The sequence below is a fragment of the Gossypium arboreum genome, chromosome 7 (genome assembly GCF_025698485.1).
Source record: "Gossypium arboreum isolate Shixiya-1 chromosome 7, ASM2569848v2, whole genome shotgun sequence".
NCBI classification, from domain to species: Eukaryota; Viridiplantae; Streptophyta; class Magnoliopsida; order Malvales; family Malvaceae; genus Gossypium; species Gossypium arboreum.
The window spans coordinates 1400722-1426867 of NC_069076.1; the positions used below are offsets into that span (position 1 = coordinate 1400722).

The 26146-nt window shown below is 33.1% G+C and overlaps 2 protein-coding genes across 7 annotated transcripts in view; both read left to right on the forward strand.

The window, feature by feature from the left end:
- The first annotated feature begins 2369 nt into the window (after positions 1–2369).
- On the forward strand, positions 2370–4380 carry LOC108468789 (F-box/LRR-repeat protein 3-like). Of its 2 annotated transcripts, XM_053030906.1 has the most exons (2): positions 2370–3508; positions 3719–4380. In XM_053030906.1, exons 1-2 carry the CDS (start codon positions 2539–2541, stop codon positions 3955–3957), a joined length of 1209 nt encoding a protein of 402 aa, XP_052886866.1. In that variant the 5' UTR covers positions 2370–2538; the 3' UTR covers positions 3958–4380. The 2 variants fall into 2 exon arrangements, with proteins under 2 accessions (XP_052886866.1, XP_017625138.1); XM_017769649.2 differs by having other exon boundaries at positions 2370–4380.
- An 8336-nt stretch (positions 4381–12716) lies between these two features.
- LOC108481178 (uncharacterized) overlaps positions 12717–26146 on the forward strand; it is a 29788-nt gene continuing 16358 nt past the window's right edge. For 4 of the 5 annotated variants that reach the window (XM_017784352.2, XM_053030408.1, XM_053030409.1 and 1 more), the window contains exons 1-19: positions 12717–13059; positions 13162–13212; positions 13299–13349; positions 14507–15454; positions 15728–15889; positions 15981–17327; positions 17426–17521; positions 17960–19207; positions 19331–19435; positions 19569–19727; positions 19898–20866; positions 21052–21561; positions 21666–21764; positions 22161–23393; positions 23519–23623; positions 23764–23922; positions 24022–25149; positions 25326–25835; positions 25940–26038. In XM_017784352.2, coding sequence (XP_017639841.2) covers positions 13015–13059; positions 13162–13212; positions 13299–13349; positions 14507–15454; positions 15728–15889; positions 15981–17327; positions 17426–17521; positions 17960–19207; positions 19331–19435; positions 19569–19727; positions 19898–20866; positions 21052–21561; positions 21666–21764; positions 22161–23393; positions 23519–23623; positions 23764–23922; positions 24022–25149; positions 25326–25835; positions 25940–26038 — 9024 coding nt within the window. In that variant the 5' untranslated portion in view covers positions 12717–13014. The remainder of the gene's footprint in view (positions 13060–13161; positions 13213–13298; positions 13350–14506; positions 15455–15727; positions 15890–15980; positions 17328–17425; positions 17522–17959; positions 19208–19330; positions 19436–19568; positions 19728–19897; positions 20867–21051; positions 21562–21665; positions 21765–22160; positions 23394–23518; positions 23624–23763; positions 23923–24021; positions 25150–25325; positions 25836–25939; positions 26039–26146) is intronic. The other variant, XM_053030410.1, reaches the window with a different exon arrangement.

Consider the following 26146-nt stretch of genomic DNA (forward strand, 5'->3'; position numbering starts at 1 on the left):
CAAAAAAATAAATCATTTACATAATTAATAAAAAATTTAGGTTGGTCTTATTAAAAAAAAAAACCTTGTTACTCATAGCTCTCAATTAGGTGAGCTTTGTCTCAATAGAAAATCACAGATAATATCAATACCACCAGGAGGTAATTCATTTAATAAAGACTAGGAAATGTAGTATGAGATGGATTGTCATAAAAGTTACTTGAAAGAGCTTTCGTTCGTATTTGATAAGATCATTGGACAAAACATAAACCTAATTTGCTTTTATAATGGTATATAATTGAGAGTTTAATCATAATATATTTAGTGGATTGACTCCATAATTAAACAATGTTGTAATTAATAAAAAGTTTAAATTTAATTATAAATTATTAAGCTCTAATTATATATATATATATATATATATATATATATATATATTTTGGTTCATTCGCTAGCTCAAACACAGCCATGAATGGATTGCATTAGAACTGGTACAATAAATAAATGAAAATGACAAAAGAAAAATAGAATGTTTAATTACTATCAACAATAAATGCATTTTCTTGAAAGGAATAAGAGATGACTTAGAAATTAATTTAATTTCTTTGAATTATTATTTAATTAATTTTAATTAAATCATTAAGCTTGAATTGAAAATTAAATTAATTGGGTATTGTATATTTACGAAAAAGATAATTAAATTTATTTACTCTTAGATTTTAATATGATAAAATCATCATGATTTTGATGGAATTAAAGTTAAGTTGAGAAAATAATTTAATTAAAATAAGTTATTTTAATTACTTGAATAAATAATATTTTATACAAAATATAATAATTTCACTATGAAATTTTATTAAACAAATTTATTCGAAAATTTACAATAATAATAACAAAATCATTGGATTAAGGGACAAAATCCTAGTAGAAAGTGGTGGAGATTGAGAAATATTTTATATAAATCCTTTTATCACTCCACTTGATTTAAATGATAAATTTGTTAGGCTCAAAAATATCAAGTGTGGATAAATTGATATTTTAAATTTATTTACAAACTTTTCTAAATGACGAGGAAAAAGAAAAAAAAAATCTTGGGTTTATATAGTGGTTCAACCACAATTGTCTACATCTACTACTTTAATATACCTGAACTAAGGATTTTCTCCCAATTCACTATGCTTGAATTGATATCTTTCAAGAAGAAAATATAACATTTACAATCCCTATATTTTCACAAGACTAAGATAGAACTTTCCCCCTAATTTTTATGGCTTAACCAGAACCCTCTAATTTTTGCAAGACTCAAGTAAAACCTTTTACAATTTATTTAAGGTTTTATACCTCAAAAACCTTAAGTAGCCTTTTGTAATACAAAGAAATATGTAAACAATAAAGACCTCTTAAAGATGTGTATTTACAAATGTTAAGCTTTCTCAAAGAATAAATGTGAGAATAATAATAAGTACCTAATAGATATATGCAAGAGAAAATTAAAAAAAATAAATAAAGAATTTAAAGCTTTTCTCTTAATTACTACGCTTAAATATTCTTCTCCTCTATCTTGAAGTGTTCTTGAGGTTCATTTATACCAAGGAATAAGTTTATTACCATTTATAGCTATTGAGGAAGAAAAATGACCGTCGGAAACATTAAATTCACAAGTTTTTTTCGGCCATGCACACTAAAAGATGGGTCCTTATTAAGTAAGTAACAAATATAATTGTTTTGAAAGTTCACATAAAAATCAATTGGGTTTTTGGTTATAATGGTAAAACTGATTGTTTATCATGTATGGTGTTGTGAGTTTAAATCTCATTATTACCAAAATTTTATTGATTTATTAAATAAGAAGGAAAAATGTCATCATCAAAGTATAACTTAATTTATATATGATAATATATTTTAATAATTTCAGTAATTGAGTTGATACCCTATCAAATAAGTATACATATACCTACTATATGGGTGAATATATATATTTGTTAGAAATTTATGTAAGAAATAAATAAAACTTTTACTAAAATGATAAAATCAAGCCAAGTTAGGATATGTCATAACTTTTATATTCTTCGTAACCTTGAAATGTAGTAAAATTAATAAAAAAATTAACAGAGTTAATAATTAGATTTTAATTTTGAAATTTAAAAATAAAAGACCAATTTACTATTTAATTTAATATATAATAACTAATTTATTATTTTTAATAAATAAAATAAAATATAATCTAACTCTTAACATAAATTATTTACTATATTTTTACTTATAATTAAAGGAACATTCGAGTTTTCAATCCCTAATGGTTTTATTTTTTTATGTTGGAACAATGGAGAAATCTGTCCTTTTCAAGTCCCAACAATAACTTTTGTCAACACGCGCTTCAATCTGCGCTTATTCAAATTCTCAACTCACACTTCAAATCTAACCCAAATTCCTCTCTCACCTGATCATCAAAATTCAACCTTTTTGATGATACCCAGAAAACCAGTTGTCAAACACTCAAAGTCTTGCTGTGGGTGTTTCAATTCAAAAATCCCAGAAAACTTTGAGTAATTTGCAGTAATGGATACCATGTTATGTGATGAATTATTACAAGAAATATTCAAAAGGCTGCCATCAACACCATCGGCTGCTTTATCAGTGTCTTTAGTTTCAAAGCGTTGGCTTAACCTTTATAGAAGCTCAAAAACTTCACTTTCTCTCAGGTTTCTTCCTCACAATTCAATGCTTGTTTCTTTATCTTCTCTTCTTTCTTATTATCCTTCACTTTCTTCTCTTTCTCTTGTATTATCTGATTCAATCACTAACGCCAATTCAAGCACTGCTACTGCTTTTACTGATCACCTTTTTTTCATAGTTTCTTCTTCTTGTTCTAATCTTAATCATCTCAGGTTCTTAGTTGGTCCAGTTTCTGTTTCTTCTTTATTTTCTCTATCAAGATCTTGTTCCCAACTTTCTTGTATCACTATTTCTTTATCTAAACCTCTTTGTATCAGCTGGGTTGTGTCATTTCCCTGTTTGAAGGAGTTGTGTTTGTATATATGCCCCAATGGAGTTAATAAATTTGGGTCGCTTTTAAATGAGGAATTGGATGCAGAATTCGGTTTAGAAACCCTGTTTTTATCTGGGATTCAAGCAGGTGATGAGGGTATTGGTTGGCTATGGAGGAACTGTAAAAGGCTCAAGAAATTACAGCTAAAGAACTGTGCAAGTGTTGGTGATGGTGAATCATTTTCATCATTTATCTTGTGTGTTAAAGGTCTTCAAGAAGTTGACTTGAGGAAATGTAGGAGTATTGTTGATGGGGTTTTATTAAAATTGGCTGAAAATTGTGGTTCATTGAATTCTCTATTGGTTTATGATGGAGGAAGCAAAGAAGGTTTACTTGAATTCATAAACACTTGCAGGTGTAATTTGCAGAAACTTGACCTTAGATTACCATTAGACCTCAACAACACTCATCTCTCAGCTGTTGCGATGAATTTAAGACATCTCTCAACACTTAAGCTTCAAAGTTGTTGTCTTGTTACAGGTGAAGGTCTAAATACACTTGGGACTGCCTTGTATAGCAGTCTTGAAGAACTAGCATTGATAAACTGTGATGTTGTTGAAAGAGAGATAGGATTGTTAGCCACCTTGGGACAAAATTTAAGGATCTTGAGGAAATTAGACTTGTCTTATAATGAGTTCTTGGTTGATAAAGAGCTCACTTCAATGCTAATTTCATGTAATAATCTGACAGATTTGAAGTTAAGAGGATGTAGGAAGATAACTGGTGTGACATTGTTTTCTATGTCTAAGAACATCAAGTGTTTACAAAGTGTTGATATCATGAATTGTCCTGGGATTGAAGCTGAGGCTGTTGAGTTCCTTGTTTTGAACTGTTCACAAATGAGACAAATGGTGGTTGAGGAGAACAAGGTTTCTAACATTGCAAGAACATGGGCATTACATAAAGTTATAGAGGTAACTTCTGGTTGATGAATTGATTGATTGTAGTACATATTCTCTCTCTCTCTCTCTCTCTCTCTCTCTCTCTGTATGTATATATATGTATATAAATTTATGTATGTATGTATGTATGTATGTATGTATGTATGTATGTATGTATGTATGTATGCATACACACACACCAAAAATCTTGCTTGTTTGCTGTAAATATTTCATTGCTTCATGTTCTGGAATTGAGAAGAGTTGCATTGCTCTCTGAATAAACATATGCTAAACCTGTTTGTTGTTGTAATAACTGCAATCTAATAGAAGAAGGGATTGCAGATGTTAGAATTCGAACTCTAGATATAAACCGAGCTAAGTCTAGAGTTCATGCTGTAATTCATTTTCATATTCATGGTACTTAAACAAGTTTATGAGTGAATTGAGTATGAATGTTTACATTCTTTTGAATCTGCTATCCAGTTTATAATATATTTGTGCTCAAGGGTCAAGGTATTTGCCTATTTTTGTTCCGGCTCTTTATTTTTCTTCAACTGTTTGTATTTGACATAGTTTTGGACGTGTATAAGAAGATATGACCCTCCAAGGATCTAGAAATTGTTTTTTTTTAAAAAGTTTAAAATGTACTCCAAGTCCATTTACTCTTTACACATATGGAATTTAGTCCCTCTACTTTTACTTTTAAGAATTTAGTCCCTATACTTCTTAGATTTCAAAATTCAAGTCCAATTGTCAACACTGTTAAATTTCTTCTGTTAAATTCATTGGTGTATCATTTTGAAATAAAAAAGAAATTCACTTAGTAGCCATATAAAAAAGATTAACTTTGTAATGAACTTGAATTTAGAAATCTGAAAAGTAAAATGATTAAATTCCTTGAAATAAAAGTAGATGAATTAAATTTCAAGTATGAAAAGTATAGGGACTTGGAGCATATTTTAACCAAAAAAATGAACAAAATTTTTTTCGCATATATATTCATATCTGACATTTACACCCAAATTTTTTTTTTTAACACTCTCGAATTTATGTCTTTACACTACCAACAATACTAATGTCAACTAAATTAAGACTCAATCGGCAATTACACTTAAGTGAAAGATGTTGTCTTAATGATAGAAAGCAGCCAAATAGCTTCACTTGTTTTCTGGTTGTTCACGAATAGAAATTTGATTTGGGTATCTTATCTGTAATAAAAGGAGCTGCTTTTGTAATAATAAAGTAGTCACTTCCTGCTAATATTTTAAATTAGTTTGTTGAAGCGTTCTCATGTCTTATTCATGGAGGGATATAAGGTTAAATTCAGCCATTGGCATGTTTACATCAAGAAATGTATCATATTATTGATAGCTTGGAAATGTCAACACTGGAAAAGTTTGAGCATTTCTTACCAACTAACTATCATGTTCAGATTCTATGAAGCTCGTATTAAATGTGGATATTAACATAGTGATCCTCCAAATATGTGAAAATTTTGGGGATGGCAGAAGGAGCATACCATTATCAGTTCGACATTTACTCCCAATCAATCCAATAAGTTTCATAGAAACAACAAATGTGGTGGTTTTGTTATAACCGTAAAAACTCGATATTAAAATGTGGAAATACATTTGAATCCATTAATATTTTGAGATCATAAAATTAATTTTTCAAATTAATGCAAATATTTTAGAGAAAATAACTCTCTTGAAAGTATCTACATATATTTGATTTATACTTTATTTAATAACCGAAGCCCCTATGATAACCAAACAATTCTTGATTAAAAAAATCCTTTTATCTGATTAGCAATGTTTGTGTCAATGGTGCAAACAAGAAGTTGATGATTTGAACCATGCACTATTTGATTGTAAGCTCATTTTCCATTTCTGGTGTGGGTTTTTTCTGGTCTAAAAATTTGTTTGTGTTATTTTTTTTAATGGAACGAAAGAATTAATTATCGAATCGAATATTGTTTAAGTAATTTAATGATACTTTTATTTTGATTTAAAATCATAGTACTGAACGATAACTCTTGATAAAATTAATAGCTTAATTAAGGTGATTGAAGATATAAAATATACACGTATTAGCATAGAGGGAAATGTGATGGTTGGTTTTTTTAGCTTGACCAACTACTTACAAAAATAGTTTATATGAAATTAATTTGCTCGGGGATATCAGGTAGTATTGTAAAGTTGATAGTTCTTTTTGGACAGTTTCCTCATATAAAAACTCAAACGTATACTCTAAAAAGGATTATTCTACTCTCTTTTTCTTTTGGTACCCTAAAAAAAACAAATTTCAAACTCAATTTGGTCACTTTAGCAATGTTTCCAAATCAGGTGGAATAAAAAAGTGTAAAACCTATAGAAATTATTGTATTAGATGTTAGATTACATTTTATTTTTTTTACATAAAAAATGGGTAAATTAAATCTCTATACATTAAATCAAATAGCACTTTTCTGTTAAACATTTCATTCATTTCTACTATTAAAAACTAACATAATTGACAAAATAATCAAATAATGATATGTAGCATGTCATTTGTACCTTATGCTAACATATAAAGACTTGTTTTTGTTTTTTTTTTTGTAGAAAAGGATAGCATTAAGCGATTACATTAGATAAAACTATAATCAATAGTAAATAGACATTTTGCAATCTCTACCCAACAAGTACATGACCGAAGCAGGTGGGGATTTAAAAAAAAGTATCAAAGAGCTATCTGTATCAGCACATTTAGGGTGAGTTTGGATTGGCGGTGCGTTTAGCTGCGGTTAGTGTAAAAACAGCGGTGGCGGTGAGATTAGATACTGTAGCGATACTGTAGTGTGAGACAAAAAGTAAGTTAAACGCACCGCACCACAGTCAATCGCCCATCCAAACGAAGCCTTAGTCATGTGATCAGCAACACCATTAAGAGTTCTCAAAATATATCGGATACGAATCTCCCATTTTCAACGTAAAACTTGATGTAACAGCCGCAATTCCACTAAATTACTACCAGCTCCTTCACTAGACAAAAGTAATTCAACCAATAAAGCATTATCACACTCAATTTCAACTTTTTGAAACCCTTTATCTCAAGCTAAGAATAATCTTTCCAACATCGCTCTTGTTTCAACTTTAAAGACTGACTTGTTACCGAAACTCATCGCATAGCCCCATAACCACTTTGCATTTGAACCTCTAAGAACACCCCCAATATAAGGACTTGTTTTTAATGGTAAAAAAGATAAATATTTTAATAGAAAGATTGATTTATTCTTTAATCTAACGTACTAAAATTAATAAAATAGATAAAATGAAGTTGTTAGGACAATACCATATATTACCCATCTCTTCCCTTCACAATCTAATATTCCACCTACTGTGATGTTTAGGAGAAACCCCAGCCAAAATTTAAAATAAACGTCGGTAGTTGTCACCTATTTCTTGTTTGTGGTATGGAATGAATCATGCTCAAAAAGAAAATGACGACGTTGGATTGGCTTGGCCCCAACATTGGCGGTGGTGGGCCGGTGCCAAATGGACGGCATGGCTACCTAACATTAACCATGCACCCCTTCCAATAGAAAACATTAATCGTAATAATATATATGTGAGCTGACATGGCTTCACCTGCACATCTTTAGGCTGCCCACTATCCTCTTTTCCTAAAATTATATTGAGTTTACACCTATTTGAAAAATTTGATGGTTCTGAAAAGGATTTAACAGAAAATTAGTGTAAAAGTAATTTCTTAGCATCTCCTGGTAACAGAAATGACTTACATATATGGAAAACTTAATGTGGATACCATTAAGCAAATATCCTAATAAGATCATAAAGTGCCTTACTAGGATGTAACTTAGTTACTATAAAGACTTAGTAGTAGAGTTACGAAAGATTTTACTCTACATGCGAAGCATAGATAAAAAGATAAATAGTGACATTGACCCTTAAAAATGTTAAATATACATTTTAATCCTTTAAAAATTTACAAAAATATAAATTAATATGTTGATGAAAATTATATATCTCCTCTCTTCAAATTTATGATTCTATCTCAGACTTCCAAACTTTAACAAAGTGGTTACAAATAATAATAATTGGCAATGACATGGAAATGAAGGCAATAAAGAACCGTCCATTATCTATAATTATCAATATTCATTCCCTTGATTGACCGACTATGACCAAATGAAAGGGACAGTCACAGTAGGGGTGGGGGCCTCTATTTTTATTCAATTTTTTCACTGTCTCTTTTATGCCCAACCAACCTCATGCTTTGCTCATCTTTCTTAATGGAACTGCTGGATTTAATACTTTCATTCAATTACTATTTGATAAATAATTCAATATGTAATCTTTAAATTTAGTATTTTCTTAATTTAATACTTAAATTTTTTTAATTTAAATTAGTTCTTAAATTTAATAACATTTTCAATAATATGATACTTTAATATCGTATCATATTATCACTTAAAATTATTTTTATATAAAAATTGAGAGCCAAAATTTAGAAAAGTAAATTAGAGCAAAATTTGTAATTTGCTAAAATTTTGAAATTTCTTGCACAATCAAAATTGTGTACATGTTGGTCCTTAAATTATTGGTTAATGGTGTTATCACCTTTCCAATAAATGAAGTCAAAAGCAGACTCAACTATTTCTTGTTTTTAATCTAAATCAGAAAGGTTGAATTGGCTTAAAAAATTCAATTATTATTTTTAAAATTTTTAAGAAAGTGATAAATATTTTTAAAATAATTTATATATTTTAATTTATTACATAAATAAATTAAAATTGGATCTATTCATAAATTGAATCGACTTTATTTAATTAAATCTAATTAAATAAGTAAGCCAGGCTATCAATAACTTGCATTAAAATAAATATTTTTTTGAAAAAGTGTGTAATTAAAAATATAAAATATAAATAAATTAAAAATTCAAATAAAATGGATTCATGAAATTAAGAAATTCAGATGGATAATGAATAAACATAGGAATATTGTATAATATAGTAGTTCAAAAGGCAAAAGACAAGTTGGTGGAATCTTTGTATATCCACGTAGAGGGCGGCGGACCAAGACAATTTATTTTTGTTTGGTCGGTTTGCTTCACCTTCTTCTTTCGATTTAACACTTTATAACATAAATGATGGCTGATAGAAAATGAAATTTTAAAGAACATAAATAAAAATTTTTGGTTTTTATTTTATTATTTCATCAAAACTTGAAAAGCCTAATTTGAATCAAGAATTTGGCATTGGAAGGATTAAAATAGAATTTTAAAATTTTAAGCTTAAATTAAATATTTGATAATTAGGGAGGGACTGATATTATTTTATTTAATTAAGAACCTTAATTAACTGAAAGATTAAATTTGAATTGTATAAACAGATCAATTTAATTATGTTCTTTATTTGAATTAAACTCAATTATTTGAAATCTTAAAAGTTTTTATTTTTATTTTTGCAAGTAGTTTGTTTCTTCTTTTTCGTTTTTTCCTATGGCAGTGCCAATTTTCAGATTAATTTTTGTTCCTTTTTTTCTCTCTTATCAGCCTTCTTTTTTTTTTTTCTCTTCATTCCTTTAATATGTTTCTCGCTTTTCAATTTGCAAATTTATTTTATAAGTATTCTTCCAGTTTTCACAAGTAGTGATGGGCAGTTAACAGTGTTTGTCGTCGTTAAAACTCCGTCGTCCACCAGCACTTTTCTCTTAAAAAGTGGGTAGCTCTTCGTCAGCTTTTTAATTGGTTTCTGTTTTGACGCGTCGATTTGGACGTGTGTTGTCTTAAGTTTTATATATTTTTTTTTGTTTTCCGTTGTTTAATAAGTTTTTACTTTTAGAAGTTTTTATTTGCTCATATAACACTTTTTTTAGTTTTGTTTATACATATAATTTTGCTTTCGCAAGTGATTTTAAGTATGATTTTGTTGTCATCCTCTAGGTTTTTGGATACTCGGTTCCTTTTCCTTTTTTTGCCCGTTGCTTTGGACCATCTGAAATTAATTTCTTTATTATATTAAGTGTTTGCAATCACTCCATATACTTGAGATTTGACAAAGCCAATTGTCAACATGTCATAATGTTTTATTATGTTGAGGCTGAAGCTTTTATTATATTGATAAAACTTGTCATTCACCACGTTCAACGGGTGTTTATTAGTTTTATCTCCAAATTGTATAATCTTTCATACAACGAACTAATGGATTTTTATTTATATTTTGATATTTAAATTATTTTTAATTACAAATTCAACACAATCAATGTTAAAAATATTAAACATAAATATCATATATGCATTTAATATATTAAATTAATTTAGTACATTATTTATATTTCTAACAAATAAGTGTCGGACCTAAAATTACAAATTTCAAAGAAAAGAAGTACCAAAACAATAATTATTGAGGCATGGAACTAACCAAGTTGTCGCTTTCACTGTTATTTTCACACCCATTTCAATTTCAACTCAATTCCTCTTACGTATTTAATTGTTAAACTCAACCTTCTAATTTATCCTCATTTTTTTTAAAAAAAATTTAAGATTTAATTCCAAATAAAAATCGATTTATTTAAATCATTCACTTAATAAAAAATATTTCACATTTAATTTTAAGCGTAATTATTAAATTTGAGTTTAGATTTAAATTCAACAAAAATTATAAATATTCACTTTTTATTTATTTCTTTTATATAAATATAGCATCACCATTCTTAATCTTTATTGTTAGATATATTGTCTAGAAAATAACTACCCATAATCCCTTTCCAACTCTTAAACAAGAGAATAATGCGCTTCAACGTACTCGAACCCATGTCCTTTTTTACTGACAACAATACTAATGCCAACTAAGTTAAAACTCAATCAACAAAAATATTTTATTTAAAGCTCTACATATATGTATAATTTGTATTTTATACATGAGTCATATATAAATCAATACATTAAATTAGTAAAAGTACCATGAAGGACCTTTATACTAAGAGTCAGATTATATTTTACCGTTCTACTAAAAAATAAGTAAATTAGTTCATATATGTTAGACTAAAGAGCAAATCAACATTCTGTTAAAAATTTTATCCATTTCTACTGTTAAAAATTGATCTTTGTATGTCTGCATAAAGTACACGTCACACATCACGTATCATTATCTAGTTATTCCGTTAGCTACACTAATTTTTAACAATACAAAACATATGAAATTTTAACAAAAATGACCGATTTACTCATTAATTTAACGTACAAAGATTAATTTACCTATTTTTTAAATAAAAAAATAAAATATAATCTAACTATTAATATAGAGACTTCTATGATGCTTTTATCGTGTTTTTATATTATTTAAAAACTGATAGTCAAAAATGTAAAAAGCATCCATAATTTTTTCTCAAAAAAATTATTATTATGGGAAGTTAAGAGTTAGTGAGACAGATTAATGGGGCACCAAATGATGCGACCTCACTAAACTGGTATTTTATATAAGACAATTATATTTAAAATAATTAGAAAATTCTCCCTATTAGATACGTAAATTTACCCTTGAAAATTATCATTAATTATTTTCAAAGAATTAATCATGAAGTTTTACAACCACTTTTGATCTTGAAATTTTCTTTAAATCTCTAATTCAATGCCCATTTTTACAATCAAAGTAACCACTGAAATTGATATCTTTCATTGTTTCAAGTAGGTAAATTAGGAAGAACCTTAATATCAATATTAATGCTTCATGTAGAGGCAATAAATTTTAGATTTTTTTAGTAGTAGGAAGTTGCAATCTCGGAATCATAAATATTTAGATTCGAATTTCATAAATTTTACATTTGTAACGTGAGTTCAAAATTTATTATTATCATATATATAAAGAAAGTGAGAGAGATTTGAGCTTATACATAATGAGATTTTTTCCGTAAAATAAAATTATAAAACTTCTCAAATCAAAATCGACAATACTATCAAAGTTAGGAGCTAGTTCCGATCGAGCATGATTTAAACTAAGCTAATTTTTGCCAAATATTTGATATTTGAGATTGACGAGTTTAATCTTTAGCCTTAAAATTAATGGTCCATGTGATCTTAATATCATATATGATAGGACCACAATGTAAATAATTGAAAACATAATGTGAAGGAATGTGAAGAATGTGAATATGTAAGTGTACATGATTGCTTCAATAATTTATATAAATATAGTTTTAATACATAATTTGGTATTTAAATTTAATTTTTTAATTTAGTACATGTTTATTTTTAACTAATGTGATACTCGTATTTGATACTTAATTCAGGTTTTAAGGTTGATTTGATAAACGTTAATTGTTAATATTATCAGTTAATTATGAATTTTCAACAAATCAACTATAAAACTCAAGTTAAACACTGAAACATTAACACTGTTACTTTCAAGTACCAAAATGTATAATTTTTGTCAAATGCAAGTACTACTTTAGACAAAAAAAAAAATAGCACAGGCACCCCATCAGAAAAAGTATCAAATTAAACCAAATATAAATATTTTAAACACGATTATAATATAATAAAATACACGAAAATGATATGAATATACGAATTATGAGTTATAACTTTTGGTCAAATTTTGAAAGACTATAAGAGGAATTTATTTTTGGTCATGGAGTTAAAGTGAAGCTTAAGATCACAAATTTAAGGTTAATTGTGAAGAAAAAGGTGTTAGAACCCCCCAACAAAGACAGCTCTAATAACATAAGCCTACAAAAAAGGAACTGTTAAAAGGGTTTTGTCTGAAACTGAAAACATCTCAACAAATTTTCAAATTATTAAATCAGAATTTGATCTTAAACCAAAAGAGCATATTTTTACATTATTTGCCATGTGAGTGACCAATCAGTAGGGCCAATTCCACAAATGTGTCCAACTCAGCATCTATATCAGCAAATACCAAGTTGCATTTGTCAGCTTACTATCAACAATACACTCCTCTTATTACCAGATCAATATTTATGCACATATATATAACAATCATCAACCAATTCATGGTTATGAATATTTCAGATCATAGGGAGTTTTCTTTAGTATTCTCGAACTCGAACACAAACTCGAATTCTATTATATCTGCAGGAAAAGTAGATGGCAACTGAAGCAGCGATCATTCAAGAACCTGTTTCCATAGTGGTAAAGTTCTTTCATCTTATATGATTCACGGTTTATGAATGTTTCAGGATGATAGGCAGTATTGTTCAGTGTTCTTGAACTCGAATTCGATCACTTGTGCAGGAAAAAATTGCAACTGAATCAGTGATTATTCAAGAACCCATTTCCATAGTGGTAAAGTTCTTTCATCTTACATGATTCACAGTTTATGAATGTTTGATATGATAGGCTCTCAAACTAGAATTCGATAACTTGTGCAGGAAAAAATGGCAACTGGAGCAGTGATCATTCAAGAACCCATTTCAATAGTGGTAATGTTCTTTCATCTTACACGTATTGTGCTTTAAGCAAACTTTAGAACACTCTACGTCATCAAAGATCAGATGTCTTTGATGACAGATTAAACCAGAAAGATCATGCGTCAGGTTTCATCTTTAAATAGCACTTCTGTTTTTGAGTTTTTCGGTGTTGTTGAAACACTTAAAACTGGAGGATCTCTAAGTTCTATAACTATCCTTCTAGTTGATTGATGAAGCACATAATCTCCGGTTTTCAATCAGCTTAAAGAAGGTAGTAAGCATATATTTTTAGATCTGTTGATGCAGGGTTCATGCATCAACAAGTTCTCTTTAGAAATACAAGGAAAACTTGGAAAAAGAAAATTGAACACGTATCGGGCACATATCCGTACCAGATACTAACACTAACATTAAAGACAAGCTAAATCTCTTTTCTAAAAAATAATTGTCACGACCTATCACCATTTGACCAGCCATAGGCTGTGTTACACGGGCATTGAGAGCACAATTGTCTTCTTTGAGCGTCCACTAACCCTCGTAAAAGCTTTCTCACCTAAAGATGCGCTTAGTTGGATTGAACCTAAGACCTCCTATAACACACATATATATAGCGGTCTTTTTTGCAAAGATCAAACGGTACTATGTTTTCAAGATAGACTACTATATGTGTTGTAGGAAGTGTTGGTTTCAAATCCAAGGAGACACGCCATTGAATGAAAGCCTTGAGGGGTTAGTCGACCCCCAAAGAGGACAATGTTTGTATTGTGTTCACGATGCTTGCACAACCACCTCGGACATGACATAATTCAAACCACTTTCAATTACGGATATGGTCATGCATAACAGAAATCCCGTGTTATACAGTATCAAACTCGAAGTCAAAGATTCAAATCCAATTCAAATTAACAAAATTCATCAATGTGTCTCGAGACATTATAGACCGAGTCTCGAGAATGTTCACGTTATTCTTTCACGTCTATAGTTCATGTCCAAAATTGCCAACTGTTATCTGACAGCCAACTAGCTTTAATATTACATAGGACAGGGAACAATTACCAGAAATAGATTTAAGTATGCCATTTTTTTTATGTTACCAAAGAAGCTTATTCTTCCAGAGAATAAATACCACATATGTAAATGAAAATAAAAGCTTTGTTTTCTTCATGCAGAAAACAGCAGAGAGCAAGCACTTGACCTTGGAAGTAGCTGCCGATAATAAGGGGATCGAAACGGCACATATCATCACTGAAGGCAATACTGGAATCTCTAAGGGTGAAAGTTTTTTAGTATCACCTGAGATTTCCATGGTTGCCAATGAGACCAGTGGAATATTAGAACACACAGAGGTGGATGGCACTCCATTTAAAGAAGAGAAGATACTAGAGGACAAAGAAAAAACAGTGGTTCGTATCGAAGAAGAGGACCGAACTCGAGACGGAATTGAAAAGGGTGACATGGATCATGGCAGTGAAGAACTCGAGAAACAAGCTTCAATGGATTCTCATAATCCAATAGTGAACAACTTACCCTCAATGGTAGCTGAAAGTGAAGAGGTTGCTTGCGTACATGAACCTGAAGAGAACAAATGCGTCAATGGAGAAAATGATGCCAGCCAAGATGAGAATTTGTTCGATACTTCTTCCATCAAGAAAACCAAAGAGCTGCATTCTCAAGCCTCTGATATCAGGATGGAGAATATTGTTGAAGAGTGTACAAGAGAAGAAACTGGACAATGTGAGATTGATGAGAAAACTGACCAAGATTTCAGCACGTCAAATGAATTATGTAAGGATGATGCAAACTCTGAATCTGAAAAGGTTGCAGTGGACGCAATACAGGCAGCAGACAAGGAGCTGGCCGTGACGGAGGCATCAGATGAAATGGAAATAGATGAGGAATCCGCAATTGCAATGCCTAAAGAATATGCTGAAGCAGAACATGTTTCAACCCCAAATGAGAAGCCTGCAAATCCTATGAATGCAGTTTACAAAGATGCAAATATTGACATCTCTGGTGAAACTGCAGAAACAAGCACAAGCATCGAAGAGGCAACATCTGTCAAAGACCATGAAGACAGATCTGAGGGAGATGGGAGGGAAACGATGTCTGTTAAAGAGGTAAGTAGATTATATGACATACTGATCTCTGAACTTCTCACTTATTCAGTATATCCAAACTCGAACTTCCACGAAAGGCATGGCAAAAACAATCATTATCCACACACATGCACAACATGCAGAACAGCAGACCCGGACCATCTTGTACCACACTCTGCATTTAAACAGTTTTTTTGCTTTATCCTACTTCAAGTTTGTTCTTGTTTATTATCTGGTCTGTTACCTTACTAGTAATTTGTCGTAGTTAAATCAAAATTGTGTTTTTTCATGCAGGTCCATGAAGAATCAGAAATGGAGGCTCCAGGTACTGGAAAAGAAAATCCGGAAACAAAGAAACATCCAATACCTGACATCTCTGATTCGTCAATTACAGATGAAATTGCAGAGGAAAACATGAAGCAAGTTGAAAGCAGCCTAATGAAGTTGACAGAAGAGGTCAGCTAACAATGATAGTTAATTTAGGTCCAACAATTTGTCCTTTCGTACAATTATTTGTTGTTAACTTACCCGCTCAATTGTTATACAGGCTACCAACTCGAAGGTCACGGAAATGGACTCTATAGAGCAAAGAGCAAAGCGAGATAATGATCCAAGTCCATTTGATGAAAAGGAGTCAAAAGAAGAAACACAACAAACCCTCGAAGAGGACCTTGTTCGTGGCTCTTCGTTTGAGCTCAAGGAATCCAGAATGGACACTGAAGAAGAAACATCAGTAAAAGAAGATGAAGCAGATGGGGAAAAGAATGTTGTTGCGGTCAAAGAGATTGGCCTAGCCACAACTGAACATGACATGGTCAGTGTAGAAGGTGCTAACATTGATGTGAATTCAATGGACTTCTCTGTAACATGCGAGAAGAACGTGGAGGCTCCCAAACCCCAAGGAGAAGATGGAATGCAGGATAAAATTCCGAATGCAGTAAGTGAAGATAGAATGGAGATGACCACTGAGGATGTTCCCTTGAAAGAAGTAATAGGAGATGAAGTTAAGGAACATTCTACCATTCCTTCAGAAGAATACGAAACCACTGAAGAAAGGAAAATAACAGATGAAACTTTGGAAAAAGATAGGGCGTATAAGCACTTAGAAAAAATTGCAGTGGACATGGAAGTTGTACCAGACACAGACAAAAAGCCGGCAGTAACTGGGGCATTAGATGAAATGAAAAGGGAAGAGGAATCCACTGTTCTGATGCCTGAAGGAAAACCAGAGGAAGAGATCCCAATCCAGCAGAAAAATGAACCCGAAAAGGAGATGCCTTCATGTCCCCTGAATGTAGTTCATGAGGATGTCAATACTGCCGTCTCTCGTGAAACTACAGAAACAAGCACAAGCATCAGAGAAAAAACATCAGTCGAAAACCATGAAGAAAGATCCGAGAGAGAAGGGAGGGAAGACTCATCAACCAAACACCAAAAAAATGAAGTAAACCAGAATACCAAAACTATGGAACTTGAGATTTCAAATGACAATGCTGATGATTTACATGTTACTGATTCATCAGTTCAACAATCAGCTGAAAACGAGTATGAAAAGCAGTTTGAGTTCTCCGATGTTCAACCCAAAGAACAATTCAATGATGCAATGGTTGCAGTCAAGGAGAAGGAAAAAGTTAGTGAAGATGCCTCTAAAGCAAGTCAAAGCAGTGATTACACAATTCCAGAGCACATATTCACAGAAACAGCAGCAACAGATTTAAAATCTGAAACAAGTGAAATGGGCAATGAAAACACAATGTTTGTAAAAGAGGCATATCACTTGAACTCCGGAAATGGCTCAGAGTGCAGTGAAGCTTTAAACAACAAACACAAGGGGATACAGCAAGAGCTAAATGATCACATAGAAGATAACTTGAAGCACGAAGAAACTAAAGAGGTCTGATTCTAGATCATGAATACTAACTCAATTTCAATTTTTTTGTTAAAATCTGAAAGCTCCATGTTTAACCAATCTCTCAATATGTTTTCAATCAGGTCACTGAAAAGCTGGAACTGGACAACACAGTTGAGAATGATGGAAAACAAATTCTAGAGGAAGACACCAACAATGATCAGATTACACTTAAAGAGGTAAGAAAATTATATGACTCTCTAATCTTCAAACTTCAAACTTATAATATATTTCTGAACTCGAACTTCCATCAATAGACATGGAACAAATAAAAATCTTTGGCATACACATGCATACAATGCAAAACAGCACAACCAGAAGTCTTATGCCCCATCGAAAGACTATCCATTAAACAGTGTAAAAGTAATAGAGCCGAGTAAATTCAGATCAAATTCAGAAAAGAGAAGGCCAAAAACAGAGTTCCACAATAGGAGATGTCATGAAGCAACTGATGCCAGCAAGCAAACCACAAGATAACTGGGATTTCAAAGAATAAAAAATTCAGTTCATTAACTTAGCACTAAAATGACCCGTGACCTGTTGGAATTTGTCTTATAATAGTCTGTAACCATCTGGAACTTTATCATGTTTATATTGAAATTTTGTTTATCGTGAAGGCATGTGAAGGATCAGAAACGGAAGCTTTGGGTACAGCAAAAGAAGAAATAACTCTAATCGAAGTCAAAGAAGAACTTGTCTGCAGCTCTTCGTTTGAGCCCAAGGAGTCTAAAATGGATACTGAAGAAGCAACAGCAGTAAAAGAACATATTGATACTGCTGATTTGGACTGCACTTCACAAGCAGCGGAAATGTTACAAACAAACTTAAAGGAAGCTAAAGCCGAAGCAGAAGACGACGAGAAAAAGAATGAAATAAATAATGTCGTTGATGGTGAAGATCATGGGAATGGTTTAGGAAGTGCTGACATTGATGCAAAATCAGCAGAATCGTGCATGACAGGTGAGAAGGACAGAGATATTCCCCAAGAAGAAGATAGAATGCAGGATAAAATTCTGAATGCAGGCAGTGAAAATCAAATGGAAATGACAACCGACGAGATTCTGTTGAAAGATATATTAGGAGATGATGTTAAGGAACATTCTGTTATGCATTCAGAAGAAAACGATGCAACTCTCTTAGAAGTGAGGAAATTAGTTGATGAAACTTCTGAAGAAGATCAAGCTCAACAAAAGCACTCAGAAAATGTTGTGGTGGATGTGAAAGTTGTACAGGTGACAGGCGAGGAGCTCGCTATAACAAAGGGATCGGAAGAAATGAGAAAGGACAAAGAATCCATTGTTCCAATGCCTGAAGGAGAAATTAGTGAAGTAGAAAATATTGGTCTCGCACAGAAGAATCAGGAGGGAAATTCCAAGAAGGACGAAATCCTAGAGGAGAGCTTCAAGCAAAAGAATGAACCCGAAAAGGAGAACCGTGCATGTCCTTGGAATGCAGTTTCTGAGGATGTCAATACTGCCATCTGTGCCGAAACTGCAGAAACAAGCACAGGCATTGAAGAAGCAACACCAGTCAAAGACCATGACAAGAGATCCGAGGGACAAACGAGGGAAGACTCACCAACTGACCACCTACAAACTAAAGCAAGTCAGAGTAATGAAACCGTGGAAGTTGAGATTTCAAACGAGAATGCTGATGATTTACATGTTACTGACTCATTCGTTGGACAACTAATGGACAATGAGCACGAAAAGCAGTACAAGTTCTCCGATGTTGAACCAGTGGAAAATGAAGCTTTAGAACACAAAGAAGAGAGTATACAGCAGGAGTCAGAGAACAGAAGTGCACTACCAAAGGATGCCAAGGAGAACGTAGAAGATAACTTAAATCAGGAAGAAACCAAAGAGGTCTGGATTTAAAGCACTAATGAATACTAACTCAGTTTCAAGCTTCTTTTAAAACAATTTTAAACACTTCTCCAAGATTAGCACTGTAATTGTTAAAAAAAGTACACCATGTTCTTCATGCAGGTTCATGAAGGCTCAACATTCATTGTGAAGGAAGAATGTGCTATCATCAATGACTCACTGAAAGCTACAGAAGAAAATGAAAATGAAGCCACACCTGAAGTAGAGGTGAAATTCATGTTACTTCTAAAATTTTGAAGAGCCTAGTTCTTAAGATGAAGTTTTTATTTTTTTTCAACATCAAGTTGAAAGCTGAAAACCTCCATGTTTCACCGAACTTTTGATATTATTTTTTGTTCAGGTCTGTGAAAAGCTGGAACCAGACAACACAGTTGAGAATTCCGAAAAACAAATTCTAGAGGAGGAAGATAACAAGAAGGATCAGACAACATTAATGGCCGAGACGATGGATGAAAAAGCTAAAGAAGAGAATACTGCAGCAGTGGTTTCGATAACAGAGGTAAGTAGATTGTATGACTTACTAATAGCTCAACTGTTCTGAACTCAATCTTCCATCAACATATATATTCAATTTTTTTAAAGACTAGCAACTCAATCATCGAGGAATCGGTGTCCATAGAGGAAACAGAAAAACCAAATAATAATTCTAGTCTGTTTGATATTATACAGGAGTCAAAAGAAGAAATAGCACCAATAGAAGTGAAAGAAGATCATGTCCCTAGTTCCTCAGTTGAGCTTGGGGAGTCCAAAAACGATACCAAAGAAGAAAACTCAGCATCATATACAGCAGAAACCGAAGAAACAAATATAAAGGAAGCTGACTCTGAACTAGAAAAGGAAAAGAACCAAAAATTTAATGTTGTTGTCATTGAAGAGAACAGCTCAGCAAGAACAGAACATGAACAGATTGGTGTAAGCAGTACTGAAATTGATGTGAAATCAGGGGACTCATACGTAACACATGAGAAGGACATGGAGATTCCCAAAGAAGAAGATGCAATGCAGGATAAAGTTCGCAATGAAGAAAATGAAGATCAATTGGAGATGACCACCAAGGAGATTCCCTTGAAAGAAATACTAGGAGATGAAGTGAAAGAATACGAGGCCACACTCATTGAAGAAAGGAAAATAACTGATGAAACTTCAGAAAAAGATCATGATTTGTGTGAGCACTCAGAAACTCCAGTGCCACAAGTAACGGATGAGAAATTAATTCGAAATGAAGATAATCCGCTAGCAGATGTCCCTAAAGCTGAGCCTGAAGATACAGGAAACGAGAGTAGACATGAAGTCAAGGAACAGTTGGCTGAGGAATCTAATCTAGATGTCACCAATGTCTCTACTGGTGAAGAACATAGAGAACTAGAGAATCAAACCGATGCTTGCAAAGCAAAAACACTGCCAGCAGAAAATTCATCAGATGTAGGACTAGAAAGGTCGAAATTTGAAGATGGAAAGCCGCTGGATGAAACCATGGATTTGGAAGCAACCTTGGGTACTTGCAAGGATGGCGAAAAGGCTACTGAAGAAGAGAATTCAGCTAAGAACATAGAAAAAACTGAAAGCTTGAAAGAAGATGCTGAAAAAGAAAAAGAAAACCAGATTCCTGAGATGGTTACCCTGACTTATAATGCAAAGGTTAGTGAATAGATATTCTACTCTTTTCACTCTTTTTCTTCTAAAAATACAAAATCAAATTAAAGATGTAAAAAAGGGTATCAAGCGTTACTGAATAATTACACTTTTCATTTTCAAAATGAATAGATACTCAAAACAGATTTTGGATGTTATATTGTTAAACATTGTAACTATGTTATGCGCAGGTGGCAGACTATAGTTCAGTCTCAACTGAATGTTTCATGGAAGCCGATTCCAAAGAGCAGATAGTTGCAGAAAACTTGGAGGTCAAAGAACATTCAACCAATGATGGAGAAGCATCCCACATCACCAAAGAATTAGAAGAAATGGGACAGGCTGAAGAGTCCGGAGATCCTGTAAGTCTGTGTAGCAAAGATCGAGAAGCAGAAGAGAAAACCGAGGAGATTATTGATGACTCGAAACCGTGTCATGAGGAGAGTTGTATTGAAGCTGTAACAGAAGTAACAGCAGAGACGAGCTTGAACGACACCGACAAGATTGTAAATGCATCAAATATCAGCTCAGCCGAGACGACTGTAGGAAATATTAAGAGTGATGCTCAAGAGACAGAAGCAGAGAATGTGCAGCTTGAAGAGATATCCTTGGAATTGGATCCTGATGTCCGAACTAATGACAATGATGAAGTGCAAAAGCAGAACCTAAATATGGAAACTGTGGACAAGGATGAAGCTGAGGTAATCAAAAGAGTTCCTATCATGAATACTAACCCAATTTCAATCTATTTGCTAAAAGCTGAAACCTCCATGCTTAACCAATCTTCCAATATATTTCCATTCAGGTCACTGAAAAGCTAGAACCGGACAACACAGCTGAGAATGATGGAAAACAAATTCTAGAGAAGGAAGACACCTACAATAATCAGATTCCAATTGAAGAGGTAAGAAAATTATACAACTCTCTAATCTTTCAACTTCAAACTTATAATATAATTCCGAACTACTTCCATTAATAGACATGGAACAAATAACCATTATTGGCAAACACATGCGTACGATGCAAAATAGCACAACCAGAAGTCTTATGCCACATCAAAAGGTTATCTGATCAAAACCAGAAAAGGCCAAAAACAGAGTTCATTAATAAGGGAGGTGTCATGAGGCAACTGGTGCCGGCTAGCAAACCTCAAGATAACTTGGATTTCAAAGAATAAAAAATTCCGTTCATGAACTTAGCACAAAGATGGCTCATGACTTGTTGGAATTTGTTTTATAATATAGTCCGTGATCGTCCAGAAATTTATCATGTTTATGTTGAAATTTTGTTTACCACACAGGTGTGTAAAGGATCAGAAACTGCAGCTTCAGGTACAGCAAAAGAAGAGAGAACTCCAATTGAAGTCAAAGAAGAACTTGTCTGTAGCTCTTCATCTGAGCTCGAGCAGTCCAAGATGGATACTGAAGAAGCCGCCACAGTAAAAGAATATATTAGTAATGCTGAGTTGGACTGCACATCACAAGCAGCAGAAATGGAAGAAACAAACTTAAAAGAAGCTAAAGCTGAACCAGAAGAGGAAAAGAATGAAATAAATAATATTGTTGATGGTGAAAATGATGAGATTGGTTTAAAAAGTGCAGACATTAACGTAAAATCCGAAGAATTGTGTGTGACAAGTGAGGACATCGAGACTCCCCGAGAAGAAGATACAATGCAGGATAAAATTCCGAATGCAGGAAGTGAAAATCAAATGGAAATGACCATTGAGGAGATTCCATTGAAAGAGGTATCAGGAGATGATGTTAAGGAAGGTTCGACTATGCCTTCAGAAGAAAATGATGCAGCTCTCATTGAAGAGAAGAAAATAGTTGATGAAACTTCAGAAGAAGATCAAGCTCTATACAAACACCCTGAAAATATGGTGGACGCAAAAGTTGTACAGGAGACAGATGAGGAGCTGGCTATAACAAAGGAATCAGACGAAATGAGAAAGGAAGACGAATCCATTGTTCCAATGCCTGAAGTAAAAACTAATGAAGTAGAAAATATCAGTTTCATACAGAAGAATCAGGAGGAAAATTCCCACAAGGACGAAATCCAGGAGGAGAGCTTCAAGCAAAAGAATGAACCCGAAGAGGAGAACCATGCGTGTCCTTTGGATGCAGTGTCTGAGAATGTCAATACTGCCATCTGTGCCAAAACTGCAGAAACAAGCACAAGCATCGAAGAAGCAACATCAGTCAAAGACCATGACGAGAGATCTGAGGGAGAAACAAGCGAAGACTCACCAACTGACCACCTACAAACTAAAGCAAGTGACATTAATGAAACCGTGGAAGTTGAGATTTCAAACGAAAAGGCTGATGATTTACATGTTATGAATTCATATGTTGGACAACTAGTGGACAATGAGCACGAAAAGCAGTATGAGCTCCTCAGTGTTCGACCAGTGGAAAATGAAGCTTTAGAACACAAAGAAGAGAGTATACTGCAGCAGTCGGAGAACTGCAGTGCACAGAAACATGAACCAAAGGATGCCATGGAGAACTTAAAACAGGAAGAAACCAAAGAGGTGTAAATTTAGGGCATGAATGAATACTAACTCAGTTTAAAACTTTTTTTTTTAAAACAATTTTAATCTCTTTCAGATACTATCATTGTAATTATTAATAACAGTACACCTTATTCTTCATGCAGGTTCATGAAGGTCCAATGTCGATTGTGAAGGAAGAATGTACTATCATTGATGACTCACTGAAAGCTACAGAAGAAAATGAAAATGAAGCATCACCTGAAGTAGAGGTGACATTCATGTTACTTCTAAAATTTTGCAGAGACTAGTTCTTAAGAAATTTTTTTTGTTTGTTTTGAAAGTCTTAAGATCAAGTTGAAAGCTGAAAACCTCCATGTTTCACCAATCTTTTGATACTATTTTTGTTCAGGTCTGTGAAAAGCTGGAACCAGACAACACAGTAGCGAATGCTGAAAAACAATTTCTAGAGGAGGAAGACAACAAGAAGGATCAGACAACACTAATGACTGAGACGAAGAAAGAAAAAGCTAAGGAAGAGAATACTGCAGCAGTGGTGTCAATAACAGTGGTAAGTAGATTGTATGAATCACTAACATCTTAACTTTTCCACTTATTCAATGTCTCTGAATTCAATCTTCCATCAACTTATATATTCAATGTTTTACAGACGAGCCACACAATCATTGAGGAAACAGTGTCCATAGAGGAAACAGCAAAGCAAAATAACGATTCTAGTCTGTATGATATTGTACAGGAGTCAAAAGAAGAAATAACACCAATAGAAGTGAAAGAAGACCAGGCTCGTAGTTCGGAGTTTGAGCTCAAGGAGTCCAAAAACGACACCAAAGAAGAAATCTCGGCATCATATCCAGCAGAAACAGAAGAAACAGACATAAAGGAAGCTGAAGCTGAAGCTGATGCTGATGCTGAAGCTGAAGATGAAGCTGATGCTGATGCTGATGCTGAAGCTGAAGCTGAAGCTGAAAGAGAAAAGACAAAGAACAAAATCTATAATGTTGTTGTCATCAAAGAGAACTGCTCAGCAAGAACTGAACATGAAGAGAGTGGTGTATGCAGTGCTGAAATTGATGTGAAATCAGGGGACTCGTACGTAACACACGAGAAGGACATGGAGATTCCCGAACAAGAAGATACAGTGCAGGATAAAGTTCCATATGCAGGAAGCGAAGATCAATTGGAGATGACCACCAAGGAGATTCCCTTGAAAGAAACATTAGGAGATGAAGTGAAGGAATCTGAGGCAACATTCTCTGAAGAAAGGAAAATAACTGACGAAACTTCAGACAAAGATCAGGATCAGCGTGAGCACTCAGAAACTCCTATGCCACAAATAACGGATGAGAAATTAATACAAAGTGAAGATAATCCGCTAGTAGATGTCCCTAAAGCTGTGTCTAAAGATACGGGAAACGGAAGTGGACAAGTAGTCGAGGAACAGTTGGCCAAGGAATCTAATCTAGAGGTCACCGATGTCTCTACTGTTGAAGAACATAGAGAACTCGAGAGTCAAACCAATGCTTGCGAAGCAAAAGCACTGCCAGTTGAAAATCCATCAGATGTAGGACTGGATAGATCAAAAATTGAAGATGGAAAGCCATTGGATGAAGCTGTGGATTTGGAAGCAACCTTGGGTACTCACAAGGATGATGAGAAGGCTACTGAAGAAGAGAAATTAGCAAGGAACATGGAGAAACCGGAAAGCTTGAAGGAAGATGCTGAAATAGAAAAAGAAAATCAGATTCCTGAGATGGTTATCATGACTTATAATGCAAAGGTTAGTGAATACTTATTCTGCTCTTTTTCTTGTTAAAAAACAAAAACAAATTGAAGATATGAAAATGGGTATCGAACGTTAGTGAATAATTACACTTTTCACTTTCAAAATGAATAGATACTCAAACAGATTTTTGGATGTTATATTGTTAAACATTTTATCTGTGTTATGCGCAGGTGGAAGACTACAGTTCTGTCTCAACTGAATGTTTCATGGAAGCAGAATCCAAAGAGCAGATAGTTGCAGAAAACTTGGAGGTCAAAGAACATTCAACCAATGATGTAGAATCATCCCACATCACCAAAGAATTAGAAGAAATGAGTCAGGCTGAAGAGTCTGGAGATCCTGTAAGTCTGCGTAGCAAAGATCGAGAAGCAGAAGAGAAAACCGAGGAGATTATTGATGACTCGAAACCGTGTCATGAGGAGAGTCGTCTTGAAGCTGTACTAGAAGTAACAGCAGAGACGAGCTTGAACGACACCGACAAGATTGTAAATGCATCAAATATAAGCTCAGCCGAGACGACTGTAGAAAATATTAAGAGTGATGCTCAAGAGACAGAAGTGGAGATTGTGCAGCTTGAAGAGATATCCTCTGAATCGGATCCTGATGTCCGAACTGATGAAAATGATGAAGTGCAAAAGCAGAATCTAAATATGAAAACTATGGACAAGGATGAAGCTGAGGTAATCAAAAGAGTTCCTATCATGAATACTAACTCAATTTCAATCTATTTGCTAAAATCTGAAACCTCCATGTTCAACCAATCTATGAATATATTTTCATTCAGGTCGCTGAAAAGCTAGAACCGGACAACACAGTTGAGAATGATGGAAAACAAATTCTAGAGGAGGAAGACACCAACAATAATCAGATTACAATTGAAGAGGTAGAAAATTACAACTGGAACAAACAACCATTATTATTGGCAAACACATGCGTACAATGCAAAACAGTACAATCAGAAGTGATGGGCTATCCATTACACAGTGTAAAA